Below are 23,670 nucleotides of genomic sequence, written 5' to 3' on the forward strand. Positions count from 1 at the left end.
CTGTGAAATTGCTGCAGTGCTGACTCGGATATTTTCAGTGAGCTGTAAAGCAAGTGCTTTTTACTAAAATATCCTTTTGTCTTGGATTCTTCCCTGCAGTTTATTATTGTGTCTAGAAGATGTCTCCCACTGTGAGTTGTGGACTTTCAGCTTAATATCAGTACTCATTAAATTGTAAGAGCAAAAGAAATTTAGCAGACTGGAGCTAAACCACAGTACAAGAAAGAATTTGATGCACGGTTCCAGGGAGTTTTCTTACTTTTAATTGCTGCAGACAGGTTAGGTATGGTAGATATGTGTACTTCATAGCAATGCTTCATGTGTGTTAAAATAATCTAAATCCTCTCACCTCCTGCCAGGTGGGGTTGTACATATGGAGCAACTCAATCTAATTGTTGCAGGCATGGAGCAGATGGGGTTTTATTGTCTGGAGTGCTGGGGATGCCTATGAGAGCAATGTCAGCAAGATCCTTGCCCCAAACAGCACTTGCTGAGGCATAGCTTGCTGCAGGAAGATTTGCTTAGAAGCTTTACATAAGTCTCCAGCAACCATGGTTGTGATGGCATGTATGGGAGAAAAGGAGAGGGTTTGTGTTCATTTTGGTCTCTGTATTGTCTGTAAGTTACTTGCTGCTTTGTGCTCGAGCAGTTTCCAACATACCACATGGTATGCACACTGAGCTCTTACCACCTTGTTGGTTTAAAACACTTTGTGGAAGTGATTGCTCTTATTTCAATTTCATAAAGAAGAAACTAAGGTGTATGAGAGGGAGAGGGAACTGCTGTGACAAATCACAGAGAAACTGGTTACTTATTGATTCCTGTTCCTGAACAACAACTGCTTTATCTCAGGCCTCCTTTTTGTAGTAAAGCAGCTTTGTGGAGTGCGATGAAAGACAACTATGCCCTTTCTTGCTTGCCTATTCCTAGCCTTCATAATGGATGAAGCTTAGTGCGTGCTGGAGTATTTGTCCACCTCAAATTGTGCCAGTTTTCACTGCAGAGGGTGAGTGAACTGGCTGCCTTTGCCATGCATTCAGTTTTACTCAGTGAAAACTGAGATGCATTCCCCACTGCCCAGTGCTCTGTGCTGGCACGAGCAGATGAGAAGATGAATGTCTGCAGTGAGTATAAAGTCACCCTTGATTTCCTGTCAAGGGTTAAATACCAGCCAAGAGCTGCTGCTTTTCTCTTTCACTCTAGCGGAATGTAGGAAGAAGTGAACTTGTGGTGTTGCTTTTATTGTACAAGAAATGTTTAGGAATCCACAAGAATACTTTGTCAGGCACTGCATGCTGGACCTGTGAAGTAGGTGCAAAGGCCAGGTTCATGCAGGGAATGATGGCTCAGCATTCCCATCTCTATAATAAGCTTTGCAACCTTTCTGTTCTTCCCTTAGCCTACTTTCAGCACCTCCACAGTGCTTTACTTTGCTGCTCAGGATAAGAGGACAGTGTTGTCTTATGGGACTCTGGCAATGTAGCTGCTGTCAGGCAAGAGTGGGTATTAGACAGCTCATCTGCAATAACTTCATGGGGAGAGTCTGGAGGTCAGAGAAAACGTGCTGAAGAAATGCTGCCTGCCTGATCATAGTGATTTTGCTTTCCCTGCGCATTGGACCCAGACCAGCTCATTGTGACGTTAAGGAGGGCAAGGTACCTTCCTTACCCTGGTGGGCCACCTGGGCTAGAAGTTCCTGTTAATTGTGGGACCAGGACCTTTGTGTTGCTGGTGTGTTTCACTTTTCACACCTGATGTTACAACTAGTGGGAAATTAAATTGAATTAATTAAAACTCTTCTTTCCATACGTGCCATATTAGTTTTCATAGGAGCCCTTTCCAGTCAGCAGACTTTGTGTCTTCAGAAGTTCCTTTACTCTGGGCCTCTTTTCAGGGCAGCTCTGGTTGTTTCTGTTTATTGAAGAGAAACTCTAGGCAGTTTTTAAAGGCTATAAATGTAAGTTTTTAAATGTTACTGTCTGGAGAGCTACTGCAACCACTGCAGAAGCAAGTCCTGTTGCCCTGAACACTGTGAGGGGAATGCAGCTTACCTGGGAGGTTTCCTTCTCTTACCATAGCTCTAGGTGAGAGCCACAGTGTGATGTCCCTATTTGGTGAACAAAAAAAAGCAGTAGGACCCACATGGAGATTCTTCTGCTTCTCACCTTCCAGCGTATGTGTTTTTGAGGGAGAAAGGGCAAGAAACACTGTTGGACTGGCCAATTTTTGCAGCCTCAAGAATAGCCAAAGTAGAAACTTTCCACCAGCTGAAGCTTTCCAGTTTACAGAGGACAGACTGCCCTGGGATCAGCTGCTGTTTCTCTGATCCTTCCTGTTCTGCAGTTTTTCACCTCTGTTATCTTGATCCTATCTGCCCTTCTATCTCCTTTTTCCTATCTCTCTGCTTTTTCCTTCAGTATTCTTTCTGTGTTTTTTCTCTCCATGGTTTATCTCAAACTTAAGTGTTTTGTGACACTCAGTAAGTAGCAGCACCGTTACATATTCTGTTGCCAGTGAGCTTTTCTGTGCTTTCCCTGTTCTCTTGCATTTGAGATCCTTAGACCCTGGGACAGAGGCTTTCTACCACTCTAGATTGGTACAATACCTGTTACAGTGGGACCTGCTTTTACTGTCTAATAACATGATTGATACAGCTAGTACAAATAAATTATTCATCTGTACTTTGAGGTTTCTAAATCAGGGTGATTTTTGCTGCTTTCATTCTCTTTTTCATGAAGAATTAAGTGAATGCAATAAATATGCAATAAGTGCAATCATACATAAATGCAAGTGTCCTAGGTTGTTCATCCTGAGAAATATGCAAATCATTCATATATGTCTCTACATGTTTCTGCCATCATGGTGTGTAGGTAGCTTGAAGAGCTGCATGAAGAAATTATGTGAGGTGTGTGTTTTTTGGAGACCTCTGGTATGCCTCATGTATTTACTAGGAGATCAATCTCTCCCCAGGAGACTGAGGAATACAGAATATGGAGATGGCTTGTGATCTGCCTTAGAGCACTAAGCATTAACCTCAAGACAAGACACTGGGAGGTAGTTTTTTAATTCCTGAGCCATCTGCTTATTCAGCATCCTTCCTTTGTCCAGTGACAGTCTCCTCTTGTCAGTTCACTGCTGAGCTGTGGATCTGTCAGAAGAGGTAGTGTTGCTGAAGTGACATCTCTCAGTCCCTGGAGAATTGTGTCCCACAGGTGCTGTGAAATTTCTATGGCAAATGGCAGCCAGCCCCACCGAGGGACTTGGCAGTGTGGAAACACATAAGTGTATATACTATGGAAGGCTATGTGAGAACTGCAGCATTTTGTCTTTCAGTTGACACTTCACCATTTTCTTGCTTTACAACTGTGTTGAAGATGTTCATGCTTTATGAATACCAAACACAAGGGTTTTCTTTTTTCCCCCCCATGATCAATATGAAGATCTCAGTAGAACACATCATCACAAATCTTTTCTAAGTGCTTTAACTGTTCCCTTCCCCCTCCCCAAAGCTACTGGCTGGCATGGCAGTAATTGAGGCAATCACAGTGTAAAAATAAATCATTGCCAAGGATCAGCTGTTATGTGCTGGTGTGGGAACTAATGGTGGCAAAACCACTGGTTCTTTTGTCAGTTACAGGGAGACTGTGTTCAGAGTTCTGGTCTCCCATTGTCTCGGGATCAAATGCCAGGGAAAAGGCATCTCTGCAAAGTGAATTCCAGCTGTTAATCAGTGAAATATCCCAGGAGGCCAGTTGCCGAAAACATGCTCCAGGGACAAGATATATTTTGAGAGATGGAAGAATAGCAGGGATGTATGGGAGTAGCTGATGCAGAAAGGTGCTTTTTGGCCTGGATAGCAGTGGGATTTGTCTTGGCAGATGAGTGAGAAGGAGCTGCACCATGTGCAAAGCCTGGCCTTGGTGGGTGTGTTGGGCAGTAAGATCCTGGCTACACAGAGCCAGGATTGAATCCAAGCTCTTCATGCTTTTCCTCCCCAGGCTGCCTGTGGGTTCAGGAAAACAGCTCTGCAGATGGTCAGGTTGAGGAGGAATTCTTCATAGTTAAAACAAATTAAGCAGCTGAACTTCGTCTAATCACTGAGGAGTTGTCCATTCACCTTTCGGGAAATGAGGAAGGAAACTTGAATTCTTTTCCTTCCTTAATGTCTATTGATTCTTACTGCAGTGGCAGCTGGTTGCTGGTTTGCTTTCCCTGGGTGAATCCCAGCTGTGATTGCAGGTGCCGCTCCACTAGCTCAGATCCAAGCAGGGACTTTGTGAGCAGGCAGCCCATGTTGAAGTGCTTCACAGCAGTGGGTAAAAATGTATGCTAAATCTGTTCCCTGGTAAATGTTGGAACCATGTGAGTGCACTGAACCCCTCTGAGCTGCCAAACCTTCTGTCAAGCCAGAAGTTAAGTTGTTGTAAGTCTGTGTTTCATTTTCTTTCAATAACTTGCAATGTGTCCTGTAGGGGTATAAATATGACTCCAGCCAGGCATGAAACATGCAGCTTGAAAGCCAGAGTGTTGGAGAGGCTGGGTAATGGGCAGTGTGATTGTGACTCTGGTCACACTGAGATGGGAAGAGTCTGGGCATGTCTCCACCTGTTTGTTTATCCTTCTCTAGAGGGAAGGGGGTTACAGGAAGCCTGGTAGAGGCACTGCTGGATTTGTTTTCTAAATGTAACTGTCAAGGTTGGTGAGAAGGCAGAAGTCCCACTCTGCCAAGTGTGTACAGATGCTGTAGGAGCAGCTGCAGGAGTGACTGGCCCTGTGTGCTGACTGGCACCTGGTGTGTTGATGAGATGTGGCTGGGAATGCTGCAGTGGAGGTAGCACAGCCAAGAGGGTGAGCGAGATGATTTTGTCCCACTGCTCTGCTCTCTGAGACCCCTGGGGTGCAGTGTCCAGCTCTAGTGTCCTCAGCACAGGAAAGACATGGACATGTTGGAGCCAGTGCAGGAGTGGCCATGAAAGTGTTCAGAGGGATGAACCCTTCCGTGAAGACATGCTGCGAGAGCTGGAGAAAACTGTGGGTAAACCTTATTGCAGCCTTTCAGTACTTAAAGGGGACTTACAAGAAAGCTGAGGAAAAATTTCTTAGGAGAGCTTGTTGCAACAGGATGAGGGATAATGGTTTTAACTAGGACAGTTGATATAGATTATATATGAAAAGTTTTAAACAATGAGGTTGGTGAGGTATTGGAACAGGGTAGATGACCCATCCCTGGCGACATTCAAGGTCAGGTTGGATGGAGCTCTGAGCAACCTGATCTTGTTGAAGATATGTCTGCTCATGGCAGGGGAGTTGTGCTAGATGAGTTTTAAAGGTCCCCCTACAACTGAAACAATTCTTTGAGCCTATGAATTGCAGATTCTGTTTGGGTTGGACTTTTTTTGGGTTGGTTTTTGTTTTTTTGTTTTTTTCCCCCCTGCTCCCACTCTCCACACCTTCCACACTCTTTATCGGTGTATTTAAAGAAGTAAGGATGCTTCTAAGTAGGTTTTTATCCACTCACTCTGATTGGCACCAGTGAATATCATGTATTCCTAGACTGGGGCACAAGCTCTTAGCTGTGATGAGGTCTGGAGAAAGCAGCTGAAAGTCCTTCTGAAGGGGGAGGAGTGGGGAGGAGGGAACCCATTAGAGCACAACAGAGAGAACCAGAGTGAATTTTCATGCTCATGAATATGAGAGTGGAAGCCCTGACTGCTGCTGCAGTGTAATCTGGCTGAGCAAGTGTTCTCCAGGCACAGTCAGAACTCATGTGTGCTGAGCACTGACATGGCCTGTTCCCATGATGAGTATTTACCTCAGCAGTGGGTCTCATGAATTATATCCCAACTGGAGCAGTTGCAAACTCTGTCCCAGGGAGTCTTCTTTGTCCTGCCAATTACCTTAGCAGCAGCACCTGACAAGCAAAAAGAAGGCTGAGGAAAGGCTCCAGCTGCAGTTTGGTGGGGTTCCCCCCGAACTGTTATTCTGCTTTCCATTTTAGATTTCTCACATCTGCTTCTAGATGCACCTAGAAGGGAAAGGGGGTGGTGTGGATTGATACAGCTAGTGAGAGAAATGAGGCAGAAGAGCAGGAGTGGCCAGTATTTGCTGCTGTGTTTGGGACACTGACATAAGTTATTGCTAATGATCTAATGATCTGGGGATGAGGACTGAAGTCAGTATACTAAGAACTCAAAATGTAGTGGTTGTAGTGATGGATGACTACAAATAAGAGCCAGCTACAATATTTTAAACTGCGTGAAAATCCAAAGCAATAAACCATCAGCTTCATCATATCAGGCAACAAAGTTCCACAAAATGTCAGGTGAGGCTGAGGAGCTGCAGTTCCCTGAGCAGGATGGGGCAGTGATGGCCAGGTTTGCTGTCACTCTGCTGGAACACAGAGCAATTTGCAGCCTGCTCCCAGCAATTCCCCCTGCCAGAGCAGCAAGCACAGTCCAGTGTCTGCTGGGACAATGCACCCATGTGTAGGACAGTTCCTGTGCTTGCAATTTCCAGTGAGGTTGTGTCAGGATCTGCATTGGCCTCAGCAGGGAGCGTGCCTTCAGCAAAGAAAACAGCACCTCGTGGTGAAGGAGGAATTTCTTGCAGCACTGGCTCCATGTGCACACACTCAGACTGGCAAGGAATTTCTGCTGCATTTCTAAGCTGTTCCTGAGACCTCTGAAAATTTCCCTCCTTTGTTTCAGAGCCATCATCAATCACTTCAACCCGAAGATAGAGTCTTATGCTGCAGTGAATCACATATCACAGCTCTCTGAGGATCAGGTAAGCCAGGCATGCCATGGCCTTTTTTCATGTTGATCTCTGGAATATGGGTGTTCAGGACTACCTTGTGCTCCGTGGGACTGATAATGTGGCAGCAGTAAGAGAGATGCAAGCAGGACTCTCATGTTCCTTGTTCAGATGTGGGTGAGAGAAAGAAAAGCAAGAATTGCTTTAGCTAATTTTACCACAATTTGGTACTGCAAATGTACAAGGATGGGTACAAGCAAGGAAAATATTCAGCATTGTCAGCAAGAGTGTTTGGAGTCTGTGAGGATGCTGGCATTTAGAATGGGACAGGAGGTTTTTGGCAGAAAACTTAGTTATCAGAGAACTGTTGAGCATAGATTTTTTTTCTTTTGGTTATATTGGGGACCTAGAACTCTGACAACAGCTGGTAGAAGTTTTCTAGGGTAATTTAATTCAGTAGGGTTCAATTTTAAAAAGCAGAGGATTTTGATAAAGAGGGTGATTGTGTTAGGTTTCCCTTCCTTAATTTGGCCTGGTTTGCTGTCTTCATTTTCTGCCTGTATTGCAAAAATTTGTAAACGTGGCTTTTTGAAAATAGGCTACTGTGAGTGGTCTTAGGAATGGAAGAGATGGCCTATTTCCCAAAATAAAATATCAGAATTATACATTAATCACTCTTAGAGGGAAAAATGACTCTGCAGGAGTGTTTGGTGGACAAAATGCAGAGTTGCCATGAGAGCTTGGGGAATCATCCCAGACAAAGCTGCATCAACAACTCTGGACCTTCTGGAGAAGAAAATTTTTATGCAGTCCAGGACAGACTTCATTTAAGTCACCTTGGGTTGTCTCTTCCACTGGATGGGATCCCATACTTGTGCTTGCTAGAAGGTCCTTGACTGTATCCTGCTCTGCAGTTAATCTCTCTTTCTGTCCATGTTTTTTTTATTATTTCTTGATTATACCCTTCCTAGTTTCCCACTAACCTTTTCATTTATTAACCTATTTGATCTGTAATATGTAACACCCCAAAGACTTGGGATGAATGCTGTACTGATGCAGTGGAGGGAAAAAAAGGTGGCCCCTACTGGTTTTTATTCTCTTCTAGGTGTAGTTGGTTAGAAGAACCTGGTTTTAATTTACTCAATTTTCCTTATTGTTCTGCCTCTGAGAGTCACTGTATTCACAACTATGCTTTGTGATGGTTTGTGTTATCAATCCTCATTCATTGATGATAGACTGATTGCATCAACCCAGGCCTCTAAAAAAGAAAAGCCTTTGATAGCCCAATTTAAAACTGGAGGCTTGGATAGAGGGGAATTTTGCATAGTCTTTGAGTTAGTCTGAGAAAGGAAATGAGCTTTTCACTGTCAGCTCTGTGTAGTATTCATCCCCCAGCAGTTCAGAGAGGTCAGGTTAAATCCTTTCTTCCTTGTGTGTTATTCTTTAAATAAAATCCCTAGCAGCAGGCAGATAATGAAATCAGTGCTGATGCATGAAGCATTTTGAGGAAGATGATTAGGAAGTTGAAAGACAGACAGATTTCTCTTTTTTCTTTTCTCCCTCCGTGCTTTCTCTCAACACAGGGAGAACATCAAACAAAATAAAGCAATAATAGCCCCAGATGAACTGCAGAGATATAAGGGAGATGTCACTGTGGTGAAGGGAGTGTGTGGTCCCAGGGTGTTTATTCAGCACTCTGCAATTTACTGCACAAGGAGGAGAGGGATGGAGACTTCTTGCCTCCACTTTCAGTTATGCCAGTGAGCTCAGGTCTGTGTTTGGACTGTGCTTTCCCCTCTGTGTGAGAAGCTGTAAGTACATGAGACATACTGGTAGTTGGCCCAGATCAAGGCCAGGCTCTGGCTTTTGTGGGCTAACAGAATTTGCTGTTTTCATTGGGTGAGCTGAAAACCCAGTGTGTGTGGGAAGGGGAGGGATCAAGCTTGCCTTTAGGCTGCTGCAGTCTCTTTCCTTTTTTGTTTTTCCTTCCAGCTGTACCTTTGTTTTAACTTGTGTATTCACTTAATTACCCATTTCTCTGCTCTCCTTGAGTATTTTCTATACAGACTCCACCATCCTTTATAGCCCTGTCTTTTGAAGTGTACCACATTGAAATATTTAATGCTAACATTTAGCTTGTGTGTCCACACACAGATACTACATTTAGGACTGGTCATTTTCTCCTTTGAGTTATTCCAGTAGTTTCAGGAGACTGGTATTTCTTTACTAAAAACATTTGTTTTTAGAATTTTAAGAGTCAAACTTTCCTTTTAATGAAGATTTCCTTCTCAGACACCAGTCTTTGACCAGATTCTCATATGGCTGCTTACATTCCTCTGTGGTATCTGAGAGTCTCATGCTAATCAGGCAGGTATGTCTTTGACATGGCATTGTCTGAAGGGCAATTTCTAGCTGCTCTGCTTTGTTTCAAATTCACCTGAAGCTAAATTCTGACACGCTGTTCATGTGTGAGTTTGTTTATTTAATTATTTAGTTTTATATTTTAATATCCTTAAACGTAGGTAAGTAATCAGCTCAAAGAGATTTTGCTCTATCTTCTTCTTTTCCTAATCCTATTGAAGCCTTTATTACCTTGTTAATTACTAATGTCCATTTATTACTATTCTAAATCTGTCATTCCAGTGGTTTCTCCTTTTTTATTTACAAGCATTAATTTTAACAATATTGCATGCTGGGGGGATTTGTAGGCCCTTGAAAATGATGGGCATGGGATTATTTTAAGCATAGGCTGTTAATGCCATTGTATGTTCTCAGCCCTAGAGATTTCCAGGAACCACAGTCTGAATATACAAGTTTCTGGTCTAGGCAAGTATATTTGTAAGACTTCATGGAACTGCTTTGCTCACTGTTGTGGTGTTTATCCAATATTAATGGGTTTATCCAGTGTTCTGATCAGAAATACTGGGAAAAGACCTTTTCCATTCCATATTCTCTCCAGCAAAGAGTGGGAAATTCCCAGGGGCAAGTGAATGATGAGCCACTTCAGTCTATAAACACTATGGGAACCTCAGTGCCTTCTGAAAAGCATTTCCTTGCCAAGGCAAACTCGGAATCCTTCCTAGTCATTAGCTGTTTTGACCTTGCTGTAGTTCCTCACCATGAAGCAGGGAATGTCTTAGCCAGTTATTGGCATCTTTCCTCACTTGCTAATTTGTTAAACTTGACTTCAGTGTTAATTTGTTGTTTTGTGGTATTCTCTCTCTCAACACATTTGGCTCCTCCCTGCACATCCTTTAAGGGACTGAAAGATGCTGCACAGTCGAAAAGATTGGATTGGCCATTAACTGCCAATGTAATTTTAGCTCTTCCATGCAAGTGATTATTCCCATGTCTTCAAAGAGGTTTTGGTACATTCTCGAGTCAAAGGGCAAAATAGCCTTTTATGAAATTAATTCATAGGCTTATCTGTAGTTTCCAGATGGTTGGACTGCCTTGTACTTAATATGTTGGAGGCAGTAGACCTTCTCGGAGCCATATCTGATCTGAGAAGCTTCCAAAATATTTTCTAGCATAAGCAGTTGTAGAAAACAGGGTCAAGGCAGTGAGGAAACAGCAACACAAGTGTTTCTCCAGAAGAGCAAATGCAGACAAACAGAAAGTATGAAAACACAGCATGAATGGTCTTGGTGGGTCTCACATCTGCCCTTTCCTGGATGTGAAAGGGCAGCTGTTTGTAAGAAGGCAGCTCTCTGCCTGATAGCAGTGTAGCACAGCTTTCAAGAAAGGTTGAAGTGAGGGGAACCCAGCAGTTTCAGTTGAATCTTCTCCGAGTAGGAACATGTTGTGGTGCCTTGCATGCCAATCAAATCTTGTTTTCTCTTTGGCATTTTTTTCTCTGCATGATTTCCTCTTAAAGGGTCTTAAAATTGAGATGTCAGACACACAGGACTGATAATGCTTGTTAGTCAGGAGCATCTCTGTGCTTTTTTTAGTAAAAGCCCCTCTTTCTTCCCAGCCACAGTGGGAACATTATGCCATCTCCAAAATGGAGATAAAGTTCAGTGTGAGAGACTGCTGTGAGCACCTGTTTTATGTATGGTAATTGCAGATGGAAAGTGCTGGGAGCCAGAACAGATTGTGATGGAAAAACAGGACAACTCTATCACTTTTGAAATTGTGATAAATGAGTGTAATATTTGCGTTGTTTCACACTGTAGTACCTTTGTAACTCGGGTAAAACCATAGAATTGTTTCAGGTTGGAAAAGACCTTTAAGATCATCTAGTCCAACCCAGCACTGCCAGTAGCTGCAATCCAGTTTGGTCAGGCCACCTCACAAAGCCATTTCTCTTTCACTGAGGTCATACCTCACTTTCTGAATGCTCCTCCTTGCCACCTCAATCCACCTGGCCTTCTGTTACACTGGTGAGGCTCTGAGGGACTAACCTGCAGTGTTGCTCAAGGAGGTTCAAGTGACTTGCATAGAAAGACACAAAAGGGTGAAGTTAGTTGTAGGTGCCCTAAATGTTTTAATTCCAAGCCATTGATGTGAGGGTTTATTCAGTTTGTTCTGGTTTCCATAACTAGTAGCAAAACCCCTGGCAGATACCAAATGCTTTGTCTTTTTTTAGCACTGTTGGCAGTGATGTTAAAAGCCTCTTGGCAATGTCTGCGTTTGATATTTTTTAAATGCTGAGTACTGTCAATGCTAGGTACTACTACAGTAAATCCCCCTAATCTCTTATATTAATACAACATGTCATGAGGACTTGAGAAATATTTTATAATGGTCTTGCCATAATGGTGCTTCACTTCTGAAAGGCTGTGAGCTTTGGGGTAGAAGGTCTCAAGTCTGCTAATATTGTGTTGCATGCAGTAGTGGGAACATGAAACTCCAGCTAAGGAGGGATCACCAAGGCAAGGCCTTAATTTAAAGTCATCTTGTCTTTGCAAATGAGGCAGGGATGTTGGCATTCATGGTCTCATTACAGACACCTACTCATGACTAATGGCTTGAAACAGATTTTATAGTTTAAATAGAAAGAGCTGAACTGCACTGGGTGAAATTGGAAAGGATCTATATAAAAAGTCTTCTGGAATTGGCAAATTGCTGTTTTGCTTAGCTGATGGGAGTTTTCTCTGGTTTAGCTCTTGTCCTCTTTTTTTGTTGTTGCTTTTGTTGTTTTTTGTTTTATCAGAGAAATGTCCCTGCTATTTGCTAGCATCTCCGACTGCTTTATGCAGTGTAGCAGACTGAATGGGTCTGAACAGGCTCCAAGGTCTGATCAGCTTTGCAGCAAGGAGATTTGAAGCTGAAGGTGAGCTGTGGAGCAGTGACTTTGTGCTGTGTAGTGCCTTTTATTAACATGCAGAATGCAGTAAACTGTGCGTCAGTGGAGGAGGGGGGACAACTGTGCCCAGGCCATTAGAGAGACAAAAGAAGGACTTTGATTTTTAAAAACAGCTGCTACTGGAGAGATGCAACCCTATTCCAGTAAAAAATGGGAGAAACCCTTCCATTCCCTTCCTTCAGGCTCAACACAAAGGTGTCCCAGCATCCTTCCTCTTAGTGTTGGTGGCACTTTTGGCTGCTCTGGGCCTCAGAGGTGGCGTGACAGTGAAAAACCCTGGCTGCTCCTGGAGCAGAGGAGTCTTTCCACCCTTTGAGCACTGCAGATGCTGAAGCATGTCTTGCTTCCATCCGTTTTGTGAGCTGCCCTCTTGGGCTGATAAGGGACTGCCTTAAAGTACAAACTAGTAACGAAATAAGTCTATTAAACTTCAAAGCAAAGCTTGCCTTCAGTTCTTATGGCTGTTTCACATCCTCGCCTGGTTTTGCCCAAAGACTGCAGTAGTACAGGTGACCAGTGAATCCTGGGGACCTAGCTTGGAAGAGCTGCCTTGGGGAGCTGCTACTCTCTGCTGGCTGCCACTGAGTGCACTCTCCTGGGGCTAGGTAAGTTTCTGTGCTGGGGCTACAGAAGCTACACTCCGTGTGAGTTACAAGCCCAGCCTGATTCACAGCTGGGAGTGTGCTGAGCACAAACAGTAGGTTCAACTTCGTAATAAGCTCCCAGTCCACATTGTGGAGACAGCCTAATGTTGCTCTAGTTCAGTGCTTGCCCTCTTCACCAGTGAGTTTGTTTCACAAAACGCTTCTCAGATGCCTGGCAGATTTGCTTGATATGTGCTTTTTCGCACATACTTGCTTTTTATTGCTTCTAAGCCTAGAAAAGGGGCTGTGGGTAGCTAGAGGAAGGGGCTGCAGGCTGGGGTCTGAACTTCTTCCTGCTCTCACTGTGCTGCTTTGAGCAAACCTTGAGCCCTGTGTCCTCCTGAGTGAGAGAAGCCAGTGGGCAGCCCTTGGGGAGCCAGGCAGCTTTTGAAGTGCTGTGTGATCTGCCAGGGAAGGCTGATGAGGAAGTGCAGAGTAGTGTTACGGATTCCCATCACTGTTAAGTGCCTGTATAGGGCAGGGAAAGCTCCACAGAGGATTGCAACAGAATGATCAAAACAGTCTGCATTTATAAAGATTAAATTACAACTCTGCACATCTGTGATTAAAGCAGAAGCTGTCAATGTCTGGCTTGTGTGAACGCACAATCCAATTTGCATTTTGTAAAAACTTCAGATTGAGAAGGTTCTTTAATCCTTTATGAAACAGGAACAATAGGTGCTGGCTTTTGCTTCATGCCTATAGATACCGTGCAAACTTCTTTGGTCATCCTCTGTAAAGCTGGATTTGTAGCACTATGATTTGTTGCTCTAGTCCCGAGCTCCACCCTAAGCTTCCTTACACTCAGTTGTTCCTTTGCTTGGGAGTCCTAAAAGCAGACAGGCTACAGCCTGCTGTGCCAGCTACAGACAGCAGTGTGGCTGTGAGCAACCACTCCTGGAATCACGTTTTCCTCTCACAAAAGGAGACTGACTGCAGTGACTGCCAGCCCTGTTAATTCTGGGGCTTCTTTAGGGTAAAACTCCTGCCTTTAGAGACTGGTACTCTTCCTTCTCTCTGGTAGTATCCTGCTGTAACAGATGATGTTTTTCTGTCTTCCTTTTCTGGATCCTCTCGCTGGAGCTGCAGCTGTTTCCCAAAAGTGACAAATTGGGTCACCACTCTGATTTCAAAGTGGGAAACAAATGGAGCTTTGTGGTCTCCACCCCTCCCAGAGCAGGAGAGTAAATGCTGCTGAGCCAAAAGGTGCCACTCCTGAACAGTGCTCCACTCAGCTGGAAGATTAGTTTTTTTGGCTCTCTGACACTTGACATTTGTATGTTAAGACAGTACATAGAAATTTATTGTCCACGGTAGGGACCTCAAAGGCAAACCTTTTAATAGTGGAGAGGATGGCATCCCTGATGTATGTCACTCTTCCTGTCTTCATGGGATATCTTAGGCAGGCAGTGGAATTGCTCAGGGAACCAAGATATGCCATTCAAAAGACAACAAGCTGGGGGAATGGATGTCTAGAGAGATGGAAGCTGGGGAAGGTGGTTCATCAGCCAAGTGCCAGAGGCTATAAATCAATTCCAATGCCTTAGTCAGAGGGCCCTTGTATTCCCCCATGGTTCAGTTAAGGCACAGATAAGCTCCTGGGGAGCTAAGTATTGCTGGCAGCACATGCTGTTTGAGCAGCAGCATCTGCCTCATAGCTGGCAGGGGTGCAGGCCTGCAGGAGGATTAATTCATAGCCCTATGTTTGCTTTCACCTGAGCACCTATTTGGAGGAATTCCTCTTTCACACTTTGTGATTTGTGGATTTATGTTCTCCACCAATAACTGCTTCACAGCAAGAATATCTGAGGAAAAATGTATTCTGGTCTCCCAGACAGGAAATTGGTAAATTGTTGTGGAGCATTGTCTGACAGTGCATGTGATTTAAGAATAAGCTGATGTGACCCAGCAAGCATCACTTGTATCAATGTTAGCTGGTGAGTCACAGTTGTATTAATGTTAGTGTAAACTAGCAAGCTTTTCTCTTTCCATGAAAACAGGTCTTAGTTAGGATGAACTCTGGCAGTAAGATGGGTAAGTATGGAAAATCTGCTGTTACAATCTCAACAACTGGAGAAGGTGATAATGTACAGACTGTCACCTAATAAATATTGTTTCCAGTGACTCCTGCCATATGCCTTAGCCTCATAGTTGGAAGCTTTGCCACCAAGTGTCACTGTGTGCAGAACCTTGCTAATGAAATGTCGTGCTGAAGCCTTATTTGTGCACAAACCCCTGTCGTGGTTTCCCAAGTGTATTTTCCTCAGCAGCTGTAATTCGGCAGACTGCATTTGTTTTTGAGTTGGATGTAAAAATACACACAGAATGCTGTTGAAGTCATACTCTCTGGCTCCCTGACTACTCAGAAAATGCTGAGTTTGGGTCCTGTGTGAAAGCTGTAGAAGTTCTTATGAGTGCTTCTTTCACTTGTGGCAAGAACGACCTACTGTCTCTGAGACAGTGACAGCTGCTTGCAGGGACAGACAAGGCAATGAGATTTGAGTCAGGGAGCTGATAGGAGGTGGCTAGCTAACTCTTCTTGGGGTGCTTTGGCTTTAGGAAGGTCTGCAATACCTTTTTCAGAGCAAACTCAGCTGCCCTGGAGCCCCATGAGCATGTTTAACACAATGGAAAGCTGGAAGCAACATTATTGTGGGAATACTGTGAGAATCTGGGCACTGCTATCGACTCCCCTCTGGTTATAATTTCTTCAGCGTGTTGTAATCCAAACTATTGCTCTTCCTGCAAGTAAGGCATCAGTCTTTTCACTTAGGTAATGCATTGTACTTTGCAGCCTTCTAGTTCAGTGACAAATAGTGTTCCAGACTCGGGAGGAATCAATCCATATGTGGATCTGAAGGTCACACAGAGCCCTGAGATGTCTCTCATTCTGCCAGCAGTTCTCTTTCCGAGTGTTTAAAGGAAGAGTGTGCTTAGCTGGCTTATTAATGACTGAGTCTCCCTTTCCATTTCTCTTCTGCACTAGACATACATGTACCCCTCCCCAAACCTAGATGTCAGCCTCTGCTCAGCTATGTTATGGTGGTGGTTTACTGGAGTCAGGCATCTGTCCAGCTTGCAGAAAACATTAACTGTCTCTGTCACTGCAAAGTTTATCTGTCATTTTATAAGCAGCTTACAACACAGAACATGGATCTAGATGGAGCTTTATGTGACTGTATCCGCAGGTTTTCTCCTTTTCATTTGTTAGAAAAGGTAGCTGTAACTGCAGTGTAGAGTTTTTAAGGCTGTGGTTCATTTGCAGTAAGTGTTCTTTTTGTTGAACATCTTGAAACACTAGAACAAGAACAATCTGCTGATGAAAACAGAAATGTGGATTTCTAAGGGAGCTGAGGTAGGCAAGCTGGAACTTAGACTTTGATTGTCTGCTTGAATTTTTCACATCCAGGGTACTTTGCTGGGAATTTTCTACCCTGTCATTAATGCTCCTGAAAACTAGTGACTTGATGGAAGCATCTCACGACAGTCTTAGTTCTCACCTCAGCTATAAAGATGTGATTTTCTATTTTAAGGGATGGACCTTTTTAATTACAGTACCACCTACAAGTCACTTTATAGGCATAGAAAGAAAACTTAGGTCTGTTGCTGGGCTAAACTCCCCTTCTCAGAAGAATAAAAAGAAAGCTGCTGTAAAAAGAAGCTACTTCATCTCAGCCTCTTTGCAGATACCTGAGCATGACACACTTTTTTGCAGGGGAGAATATTAACATGATATGAACCTTAATTTCTCTGGCTGATGACAGTTTTCCACATCATGCAGATTTTGCTGAGCTTTCCACCCTCAGTAGTGCCCAGAGGGATAATAATCCTGGACTGCTTGAGTCTTAAAGTGCTTCTGTTGCTATTTAGTGTGTTGATGCATCAGAACTAGGACTAAGTGGTACTGGGGCTGGGCAGTTAACGTCATACCAATGTTTTAGCATAAAGAAATTGGTCACTGACCACTCCTGTCCTAATTGCTCAGGAAGTTAGTTGTTAATGTGTGGCCTTGTTAGCTTAAGGCATAGCCTGGTCTCTCATCATCACCTCGAAACCCTTCAGTTGAGTGAGGCATGATTTGAAGATGCAGGAAACTGTTCTGTTGTGAGATGAGGATTGAAACATGCCATCATAACACAGCGTGACTTCAGCTTAGGTATGTCAGGGAGACTTTTTTCTGTGATGAGTTTGGAAAAGGTCAGATTAAGATGCTTGAAGGAAAATGGCCAATTTGCTTGATCCTGATCTTTGTTTTAGAAAAGAATGATGCAAAAATCTGTGACGTTAAATCTGGGGAATAAATGGTTTTTATTTTTATGGTATTAATCTGTAGAAACCTGGAGGATGGAGGGTGGAAATCACCTGCCTACACTCTCCCTGAGCCCCTTACTTTTCAGTGCTTAACATCGTTGTTATTGAAAAGGTTAGTCCAGACTCTGGGCTGTTAACCCTCTGCAGTCACCTTACAGGGTTGTACCTGGGTGTTTACAAACTGCTGCACATTGTTCTGCCCTGCCACTTGCAACTGAGTCAAGAACAGATGCTGAAGAAATAGCCACAGAATGTTTAAGGCAGCTGTTCCCTGTCACTTTCTCTTGGAAAAGGCCATCGGGTTGTTCTGATGCTCAGTGTCCCTCCCTGGCAGAGCCTCTAATGAGCATGTTGGGATAAGGGCAAGTGGCATTTCAGATCTCAGGCTTCTTATGTTCTCTATAGCTCCTACTATATGTTCCCTTCTCTCTGGGTACTGAACTGTTGTTCTGGCACAGTATTTGACTGGAGCTTTTTCCCTGCCCTTGTTTTTTCTGTGGGTGGCTGTGCACCGTCACACTGCTGACAATGCACGCATTTGAGAGGATTCCTTTACATGTGCCTTTCTGGCATTTTGTGATTTGGTCTCTTCAACATGTGATAACAGAATATAAAGTAGGTCACTTAATTGCTTTTTTGCTTCTCTTGGTTCTGCAGTTCTTGTGATGTTTGAATTCTTTCTGGTATCAGTTTTGGAGACTTGTGTCTGGGAGAGTAGAGTCGGTTCCTAAAGCCTTGGTAGTCATTTTAGGATTGGGCCTTAACAGGACACTAGGGACATAATTTTTTGTAGCCTTTGTGTGCCTTGGGTAGCCTGTCAGTGCCTTTCACATGTTTTAGAGAGCTGAGAAGGAAAAATGATGGCACCTTTCCTAATGCACAACTGTCACTTGCTGCTGTGCTGCATCCTGTGGCTGCTGCCAGCCCTGCCCTGCTGTCCTCTCTGAGTTGATTGTAGATGGCAGTTGTTGTCTAGAAGCAGTAAACAAAGTGAACAGCTCTGCTTATTGCAGTTTATGAAAATACACCAAATAAAAGCTCTAGGCTCAGTCACAAGTCAGGCCTTAAAAAGGCATATGGAAGAAATTTAGTCTTTGCTGAGTCAGGCCAGTTCAGTCTACAAGAAACCCCAGACCTTTAAAGTACCTGAATATTTCAACCTGCAGACTTGCTTCTGTGTTTTATTCATGCAGTCTAAGATGATAGAAGTGTTGAGGTTAAGTTATAGCATAATTTCACTGCAATTCCCTTTAGCAAATGATACTTAGAACTGTAAGATCAAGAGTCTGTACAGGGTAATTAAAAATGTGACCCCCTTTAGCTTCTGACACTGGCTTTCCTAGCAGGGTGAGTGTGGTACCAATTTAGTCTGTGTTAGCTAAGGGTGAGAAAGGATCCCTCTACTTTATCCTTAAAGGTGTGTTACTATGTGGTCAAATGCAGGCAAACATTTTGTAGAGCTTCTCTGAAATGTGAGACTGAGTTGAAGACACAGAGAGACCAGGTCCAAAGCTTCCACTCAAGCCTTCTATTGGTGTCGAATTCCTGAGGGGACTGCTCAGCTGATATGTCTGGTTAGTCAGGAAAAGCCAAGTAAAATTTGAACTTGTCTATTAGTATAAGGTGCAGTTTCTTAAGAAATTTGCTAAGCAAGCATGAAATCTGCTTTACGTATAGTCAAAAATTTGGATGTGAGCATAATACCAAGAGGGCAATGCAGCAGCATTTTGGGAAGAGCAGGGTTTGATTCCCATTTAAACAAAAATAGTTGTGCAAATAAAACTACCAGCTGATGCAGTACAAATTAAAGGTTTTAAAATCTGGAGAAAAAGCTGCTGAGTTATTAATCCCTGAACTGAAGCCCTCAAGTCCTTTTAGTGAGTGATTTCAGCTTGTCATCTAATCCCTTTGACTCATAGAAAACAGACCCAGAGTTGTTCTCTGTGGTGTAGGAAGAGGAAATTAAACCGGTGAACTAAATAAATAAATTGATTAATTGGCAACAATAAGGACTTGTGTATGCACTGTATCTAATTGCTTTCTTTATATTGTCCTCTTCTAACTTCTGGGAAGACATGAGTTTATGGGTTGCTCATGCAAAAATAGACTGAAAAACCACCTCACCAAGGCTTTGAACCTTTTTCAGAGATCATTTGTGGATCATCTTTTGTTGCTTTGGACAGTCTCTAATGGGGACATTGTTCAGCCAAGCTGAATTGATGCAGTGGAAATTCAAGCTTGAATTGAGTACACCTCAAGATCACAGAGTAAATCAAATCTCATTTCTTTGCTTGCAGGCAATGTGGACTGTATGGACTTTCTTTCTTCTTCTCCTCCTCTTCCTCCTTCTCAATAGTTTTTATTCTACCAGGTCAGAGCTACCTTTTTCTCATAAGAAATACTGAGCAAGTGGCTTCCCTGAGCTTTATTCAAAAACTCATCAGAGCTTTTCGTTTCAAAAATGTTTGATGTCCAAGAGGCACTTGGGAGCATTAAATCCTCACACAGGGATTTTTTTAGGCTGTAAAACAATGGTGTCCTCCAAGCACTGCAGAAATTACAGTGGAGATGATATTTCCATCACAGATCTTGCAGGTACTGATCCATAGAATATGGCAAAAGAGAAATATATAGAAAGCAGAAGCACTGGTGATCAGCTTCATATCCCCAGGACAGTGGCATGATCTTTACTTAAGCTTTCAGTGTATCCCATCTCTATAGCCAGCAGGTTCTGTTTAGAGCTGTGACAACAAAGGGTGCATGTTTTTGATTCAGAGGGCAGCCATTGTGGACACGTAATTCTCCAGCTTGCTGCTCAACTTGCTGATCAGCTCAGCTTGAGGAGTCAACAGATAAAGTGCTTTGGAAAGGAAGCATAGGTTGTGTTCTTTTGTTCTCCTCATCCTTTGGAAAGAACAGGTGCCAGCACAAGTCACCTTTTCCTTGATTGTCACTGGTGGGTATACAGCTAACACTGTATTGTTATCTGGACTGTCAGCAATAAACCTCACCTTTGTGTCATATCCTTCCTGCTCATCCAGCATCTGAATGTCCGTGGAGATAAAAGCTTGCTGTTATAGAGCTAAGATGCCTCTTTTCAGTCTTTCTCAGCTACTAATTCTGAAGAGAGTTCTCTCCTGTAGTGTTTGGGGTTGTTGCTGGGAGCATATGAATCATGAGAGTGCTGGGTACTGAAGGGGTGGTAGGTCTGATATTTTAAGGACATAAGTGGAAGAAATGTTTATGGGATAAACACTGTGTTCCAAGGCTTACAAGGCCTTTTTGTTCTCCAAATATGTTTTGATTGCAAGATGCCATTTAACCATGCCAGGAATACTTCCTCAGAGGCACAGCTATTATCTTGGGCTCTGATAGTTTCTGTCATGTATAGGGAGCAAGGACTAGAAACAAATGAGTGTCAGCAACCTTGGGTGCCTCTGTGTTTATTCCAGAGATTGCACATGGATGTCTTTCTCTGAGAAGGACAGAAAAAAGCAGCAGACAGTTTGATTTCTCAGAAATATCTGAGCTGTTTTCCGTGTGTGGTCCATGCCCAAATCTCTGTTCCTACTCAGCTTCACCTTGCTCGCTGTCTGCTGGTCAGCTTTCCAGCACATCTCCATTTCAGTCAAAACGTGTCTCAGCCTACAGCATTCAGCATCTCTATCAGGCCTGCCCTTGCTAGTGATTATCTTGGATAGTAGCCTCTGCATTTCCATCTGTCCCAATAGCTGTTTTCAATGGTCCTTTTAAATTAACTTAGCAGTCAAGTTTAAGCAGTTCTGGTTTTGCAGGCAGAAAACGTTTTCTATGTTGGCCATGGATGCTTCCAAGCATGAATGGTCCCGTTCTGTTTCAGTTCTGGTCATTGCCCAGATGGAGTTTCAAAAGAATGACACATTCCAACAGCACAAAAGGGAATAATTCAACAAATTAAAATGTTAACATTCACTCCTTCAGCACATCAGAAATTATTTGGTTTCCTTTTTTCTGCCCTCATCCATTCCTTTTCCTCTGATATGCAATGCAGATTAGTCTAAGATCCTAAAGTGTGTCTGGGGTTTGTGAGGAGTCACTTAGTTGGGACAGATTTGATATGATCCTGTTGTCTTGGTAGGAATTTCATAACTGCTGTAATTCTTAGAAACCGAACTTGCACAGCTGCATTCTCAATATTTTAGTCATCTCTACTCCTCCTTTACCTTCTTTGTCCCTCCTGGTGGCAGTGCTACCTGGTCCCCAGCACCCTTGGTACTTGTGTTTAGAACAAAAAGACTTCTTACTTGCACACTAGAATGTCTTATTTCTGCAGTGAATGCCTTTGAAGGAAGAACTCCAGACTCTGGATTGCAGGCTAGGTGACCTGAACTTTGACTTAAACAACTTTTGGGACTGCAGCCTTAGAGCAGACATTTTGCAGCTGAAATTTTCTTTTCACTATAGGATTTTCTGTCTGTAAGGATCATCCAGCAGCTTATAGCTGTCTGTTCCAGCTCCAGATTTGCAAAAGCCTTAAGAGCTAGAACTTTTATATGGGTTGAGTCACACAAACTTCCAAGCACTGCCCACCTTTCCTTATTGCTATCTTAGCATACTGCTACTACAGTCTTTCTAGCTATTTGTAGCTAACCAATTGACTACAGAGCTTCTATTTCTTTTGGACTCTATCTTTAGAAGGCATTTTTGCAGACTGGATTTTAAGTCTCTCAGAATCATTAAACTGTAGTTTTAAGTCTACTAGATTGTGTCATGCTGGAAAGGACTCCTGGAGTCACTGTGATAAGCCTGGAAATGTTGGCTCAAGACTCAACAGTAGTCATAAAGACAAATAGAGAATTAGAAATTATTAGAGAGAATACAAAAATAAAGAAGAAAAATTGTGTTGTCACTGTGTAAGTCTTTGATAACCCATGTTTTAAATCTTGTGTATTGATTCCAGTGCCCTTAGTTCATAAAACATCCTGAAGAACTGCAAAATAGTGGAAATAATTAAACAGCTGTTTGCTCAATGGGTTTCTTGGCTATCCAGACTTCTTGCTTGTATTCAAAAGTTTTTATTTTCCCTGAGAACAGACTTCAGTTCATTTTCCTCATGAAGTCAGGCAGGTGAGATTAGTGTTTCCTCTTTCTTGGTTTCATTGCATCTCCTCAGGCCATTGAATGACTGCCTTTTATCACTTCCACTAATTACTGAAATGTAAGTAGGAGCTAGGGAACTGATCTTTCTAATGTCTGCCCCTCTAAATGTATACCTTCCTTCTCCAGCCCTAGCTGGTTTTCTCTAGCATGTCCTATATTGATTTGACTTACTTTAAATACAAGCATCCACTTGGTTTGTGGCCAGCTTTTCGGCATATTGGTATTTAGTTTTGCTGCTTCCTTTAATTAAATTTATTCATGCTGTGCAAACCAAGTTTAAAAAGATTTATGATCATTAAAAAAAAAGTCATGAGCTAGATTAGCATCCACTTTTTCTCAGCAAGCGTCAGACCTAGGGCTGTACATTCATAAGGGCCATTGGGTTGCTAGTTGCTGTAAAAGATCAAAAAAGAAAATTAAAATGCATGCCAAGCTCCCTAGCTTTTTGTAGTGCCTGTGTTCTCCTTTCACTTGTCTTGATCTTCAAGTCAGAGTCCTGGTGAGTTTTGATTTGGTTTTATTTCTATGTTAGTCTGCAATCATCATATCCCAAATCCCAGAGAAGTCCATGGTGGCTGTGTGAGGGGCACAAGCTCTCTTGGATCCTCTGCTGATTTCTGTGAAGCTGACCAGGTGATGAAGTTCCAGAAGCCTCATGTGACTGCAGGTGTTTGATTAGACCATAACCAGAATAAGCCTCCCCATTGTTTTTTCTTTGGGCACAATTAGATTTTGGTTTCTTCGAACTGGAGCAGTGCACTTACTTCTGTCTGGGTTTGATTGAACAGAAAGAGCTTTGTTGCATATCCTGCCTAATCTTTTCTCTAGACAGCCTTATTCCTGAGCTAACTGTCTTCTGGGCAAATTTGAATTTCTTTACTGGGAATGAGTTTCCTCTGGTGTACATCAGGCATCCTGTTGTCATTTCATCAAGGCAATCTCAGCTGAAAGCTGTGTATTTGAGTTTCAGCATTTGCCAGGATGCTTTCTGGCTACTGGTCCTACAAAGATTTTATTTCAAACCTTTTCTTAAAATCTTCAGCTATCATTTTTAAGGTTCTTATATCTGTCTTTGATTTCTGTAGTAACTGTGTATGTCTTGGTTTCTCAGTTCAGCTGGAGCAGCAGTTCACCACTTAAAACTCTTTCATCTTGTTTTTGGGACCAAGGTTACTGGTCTTGCTTTGGTCAATTAAATGGTGCTGAAGAGCTTCTGCTGACTATTTTTTTTCCTCGGTGTTCAGGAGGGCAAGGTCTTCTGTAAATACTGAGTTGCACCAAAGGTTGCACACAAATCACAGCATTCATTTGCTGAATGCTGGTTAGCCACTTAGGCTGAACGGGTAACATGAATGATAACAGCATAAGGACGCTCTTGTCCTCTTGTGTGATGTTTTGGTGACAGCAGTTGATTTACTGCTCTGTGAGAATGCAGCTGGTAGATAAAAAGCTTCTCCTGGAATAGCCCATCACATTTCAGCACTTAAGTTAATTGTAAGCACAAAGGGGAAA

The 23,670-nt window shown here is 42.9% G+C and overlaps 1 protein-coding gene across 2 annotated transcripts in view; it reads left to right on the forward strand.

Annotated features, from left to right (window-relative positions):
* The window catches only part of ARMH3 (armadillo like helical domain containing 3), a 124,929-nt gene that overhangs the window by 84,462 nt on the left and 16,797 nt on the right, over window positions 1-23,670 (forward strand). For both annotated transcript variants that reach the window (XM_088169237.1, XM_014885945.2), the window contains exon 24: window positions 6,708-6,786. In XM_088169237.1, the coding sequence (XP_088025363.1) occupies window positions 6,708-6,786 (79 nt within the window). The remainder of the gene's footprint in view (window positions 1-6,707; window positions 6,787-23,670) is intronic.

This window comes from Sturnus vulgaris, chromosome 8 (genome assembly GCF_052056855.1).
Source record: "Sturnus vulgaris isolate bStuVul1 chromosome 8, bStuVul1.hap1, whole genome shotgun sequence".
In the NCBI taxonomy this organism is placed as follows: domain Eukaryota; kingdom Metazoa; phylum Chordata; class Aves; order Passeriformes; family Sturnidae; genus Sturnus; species Sturnus vulgaris.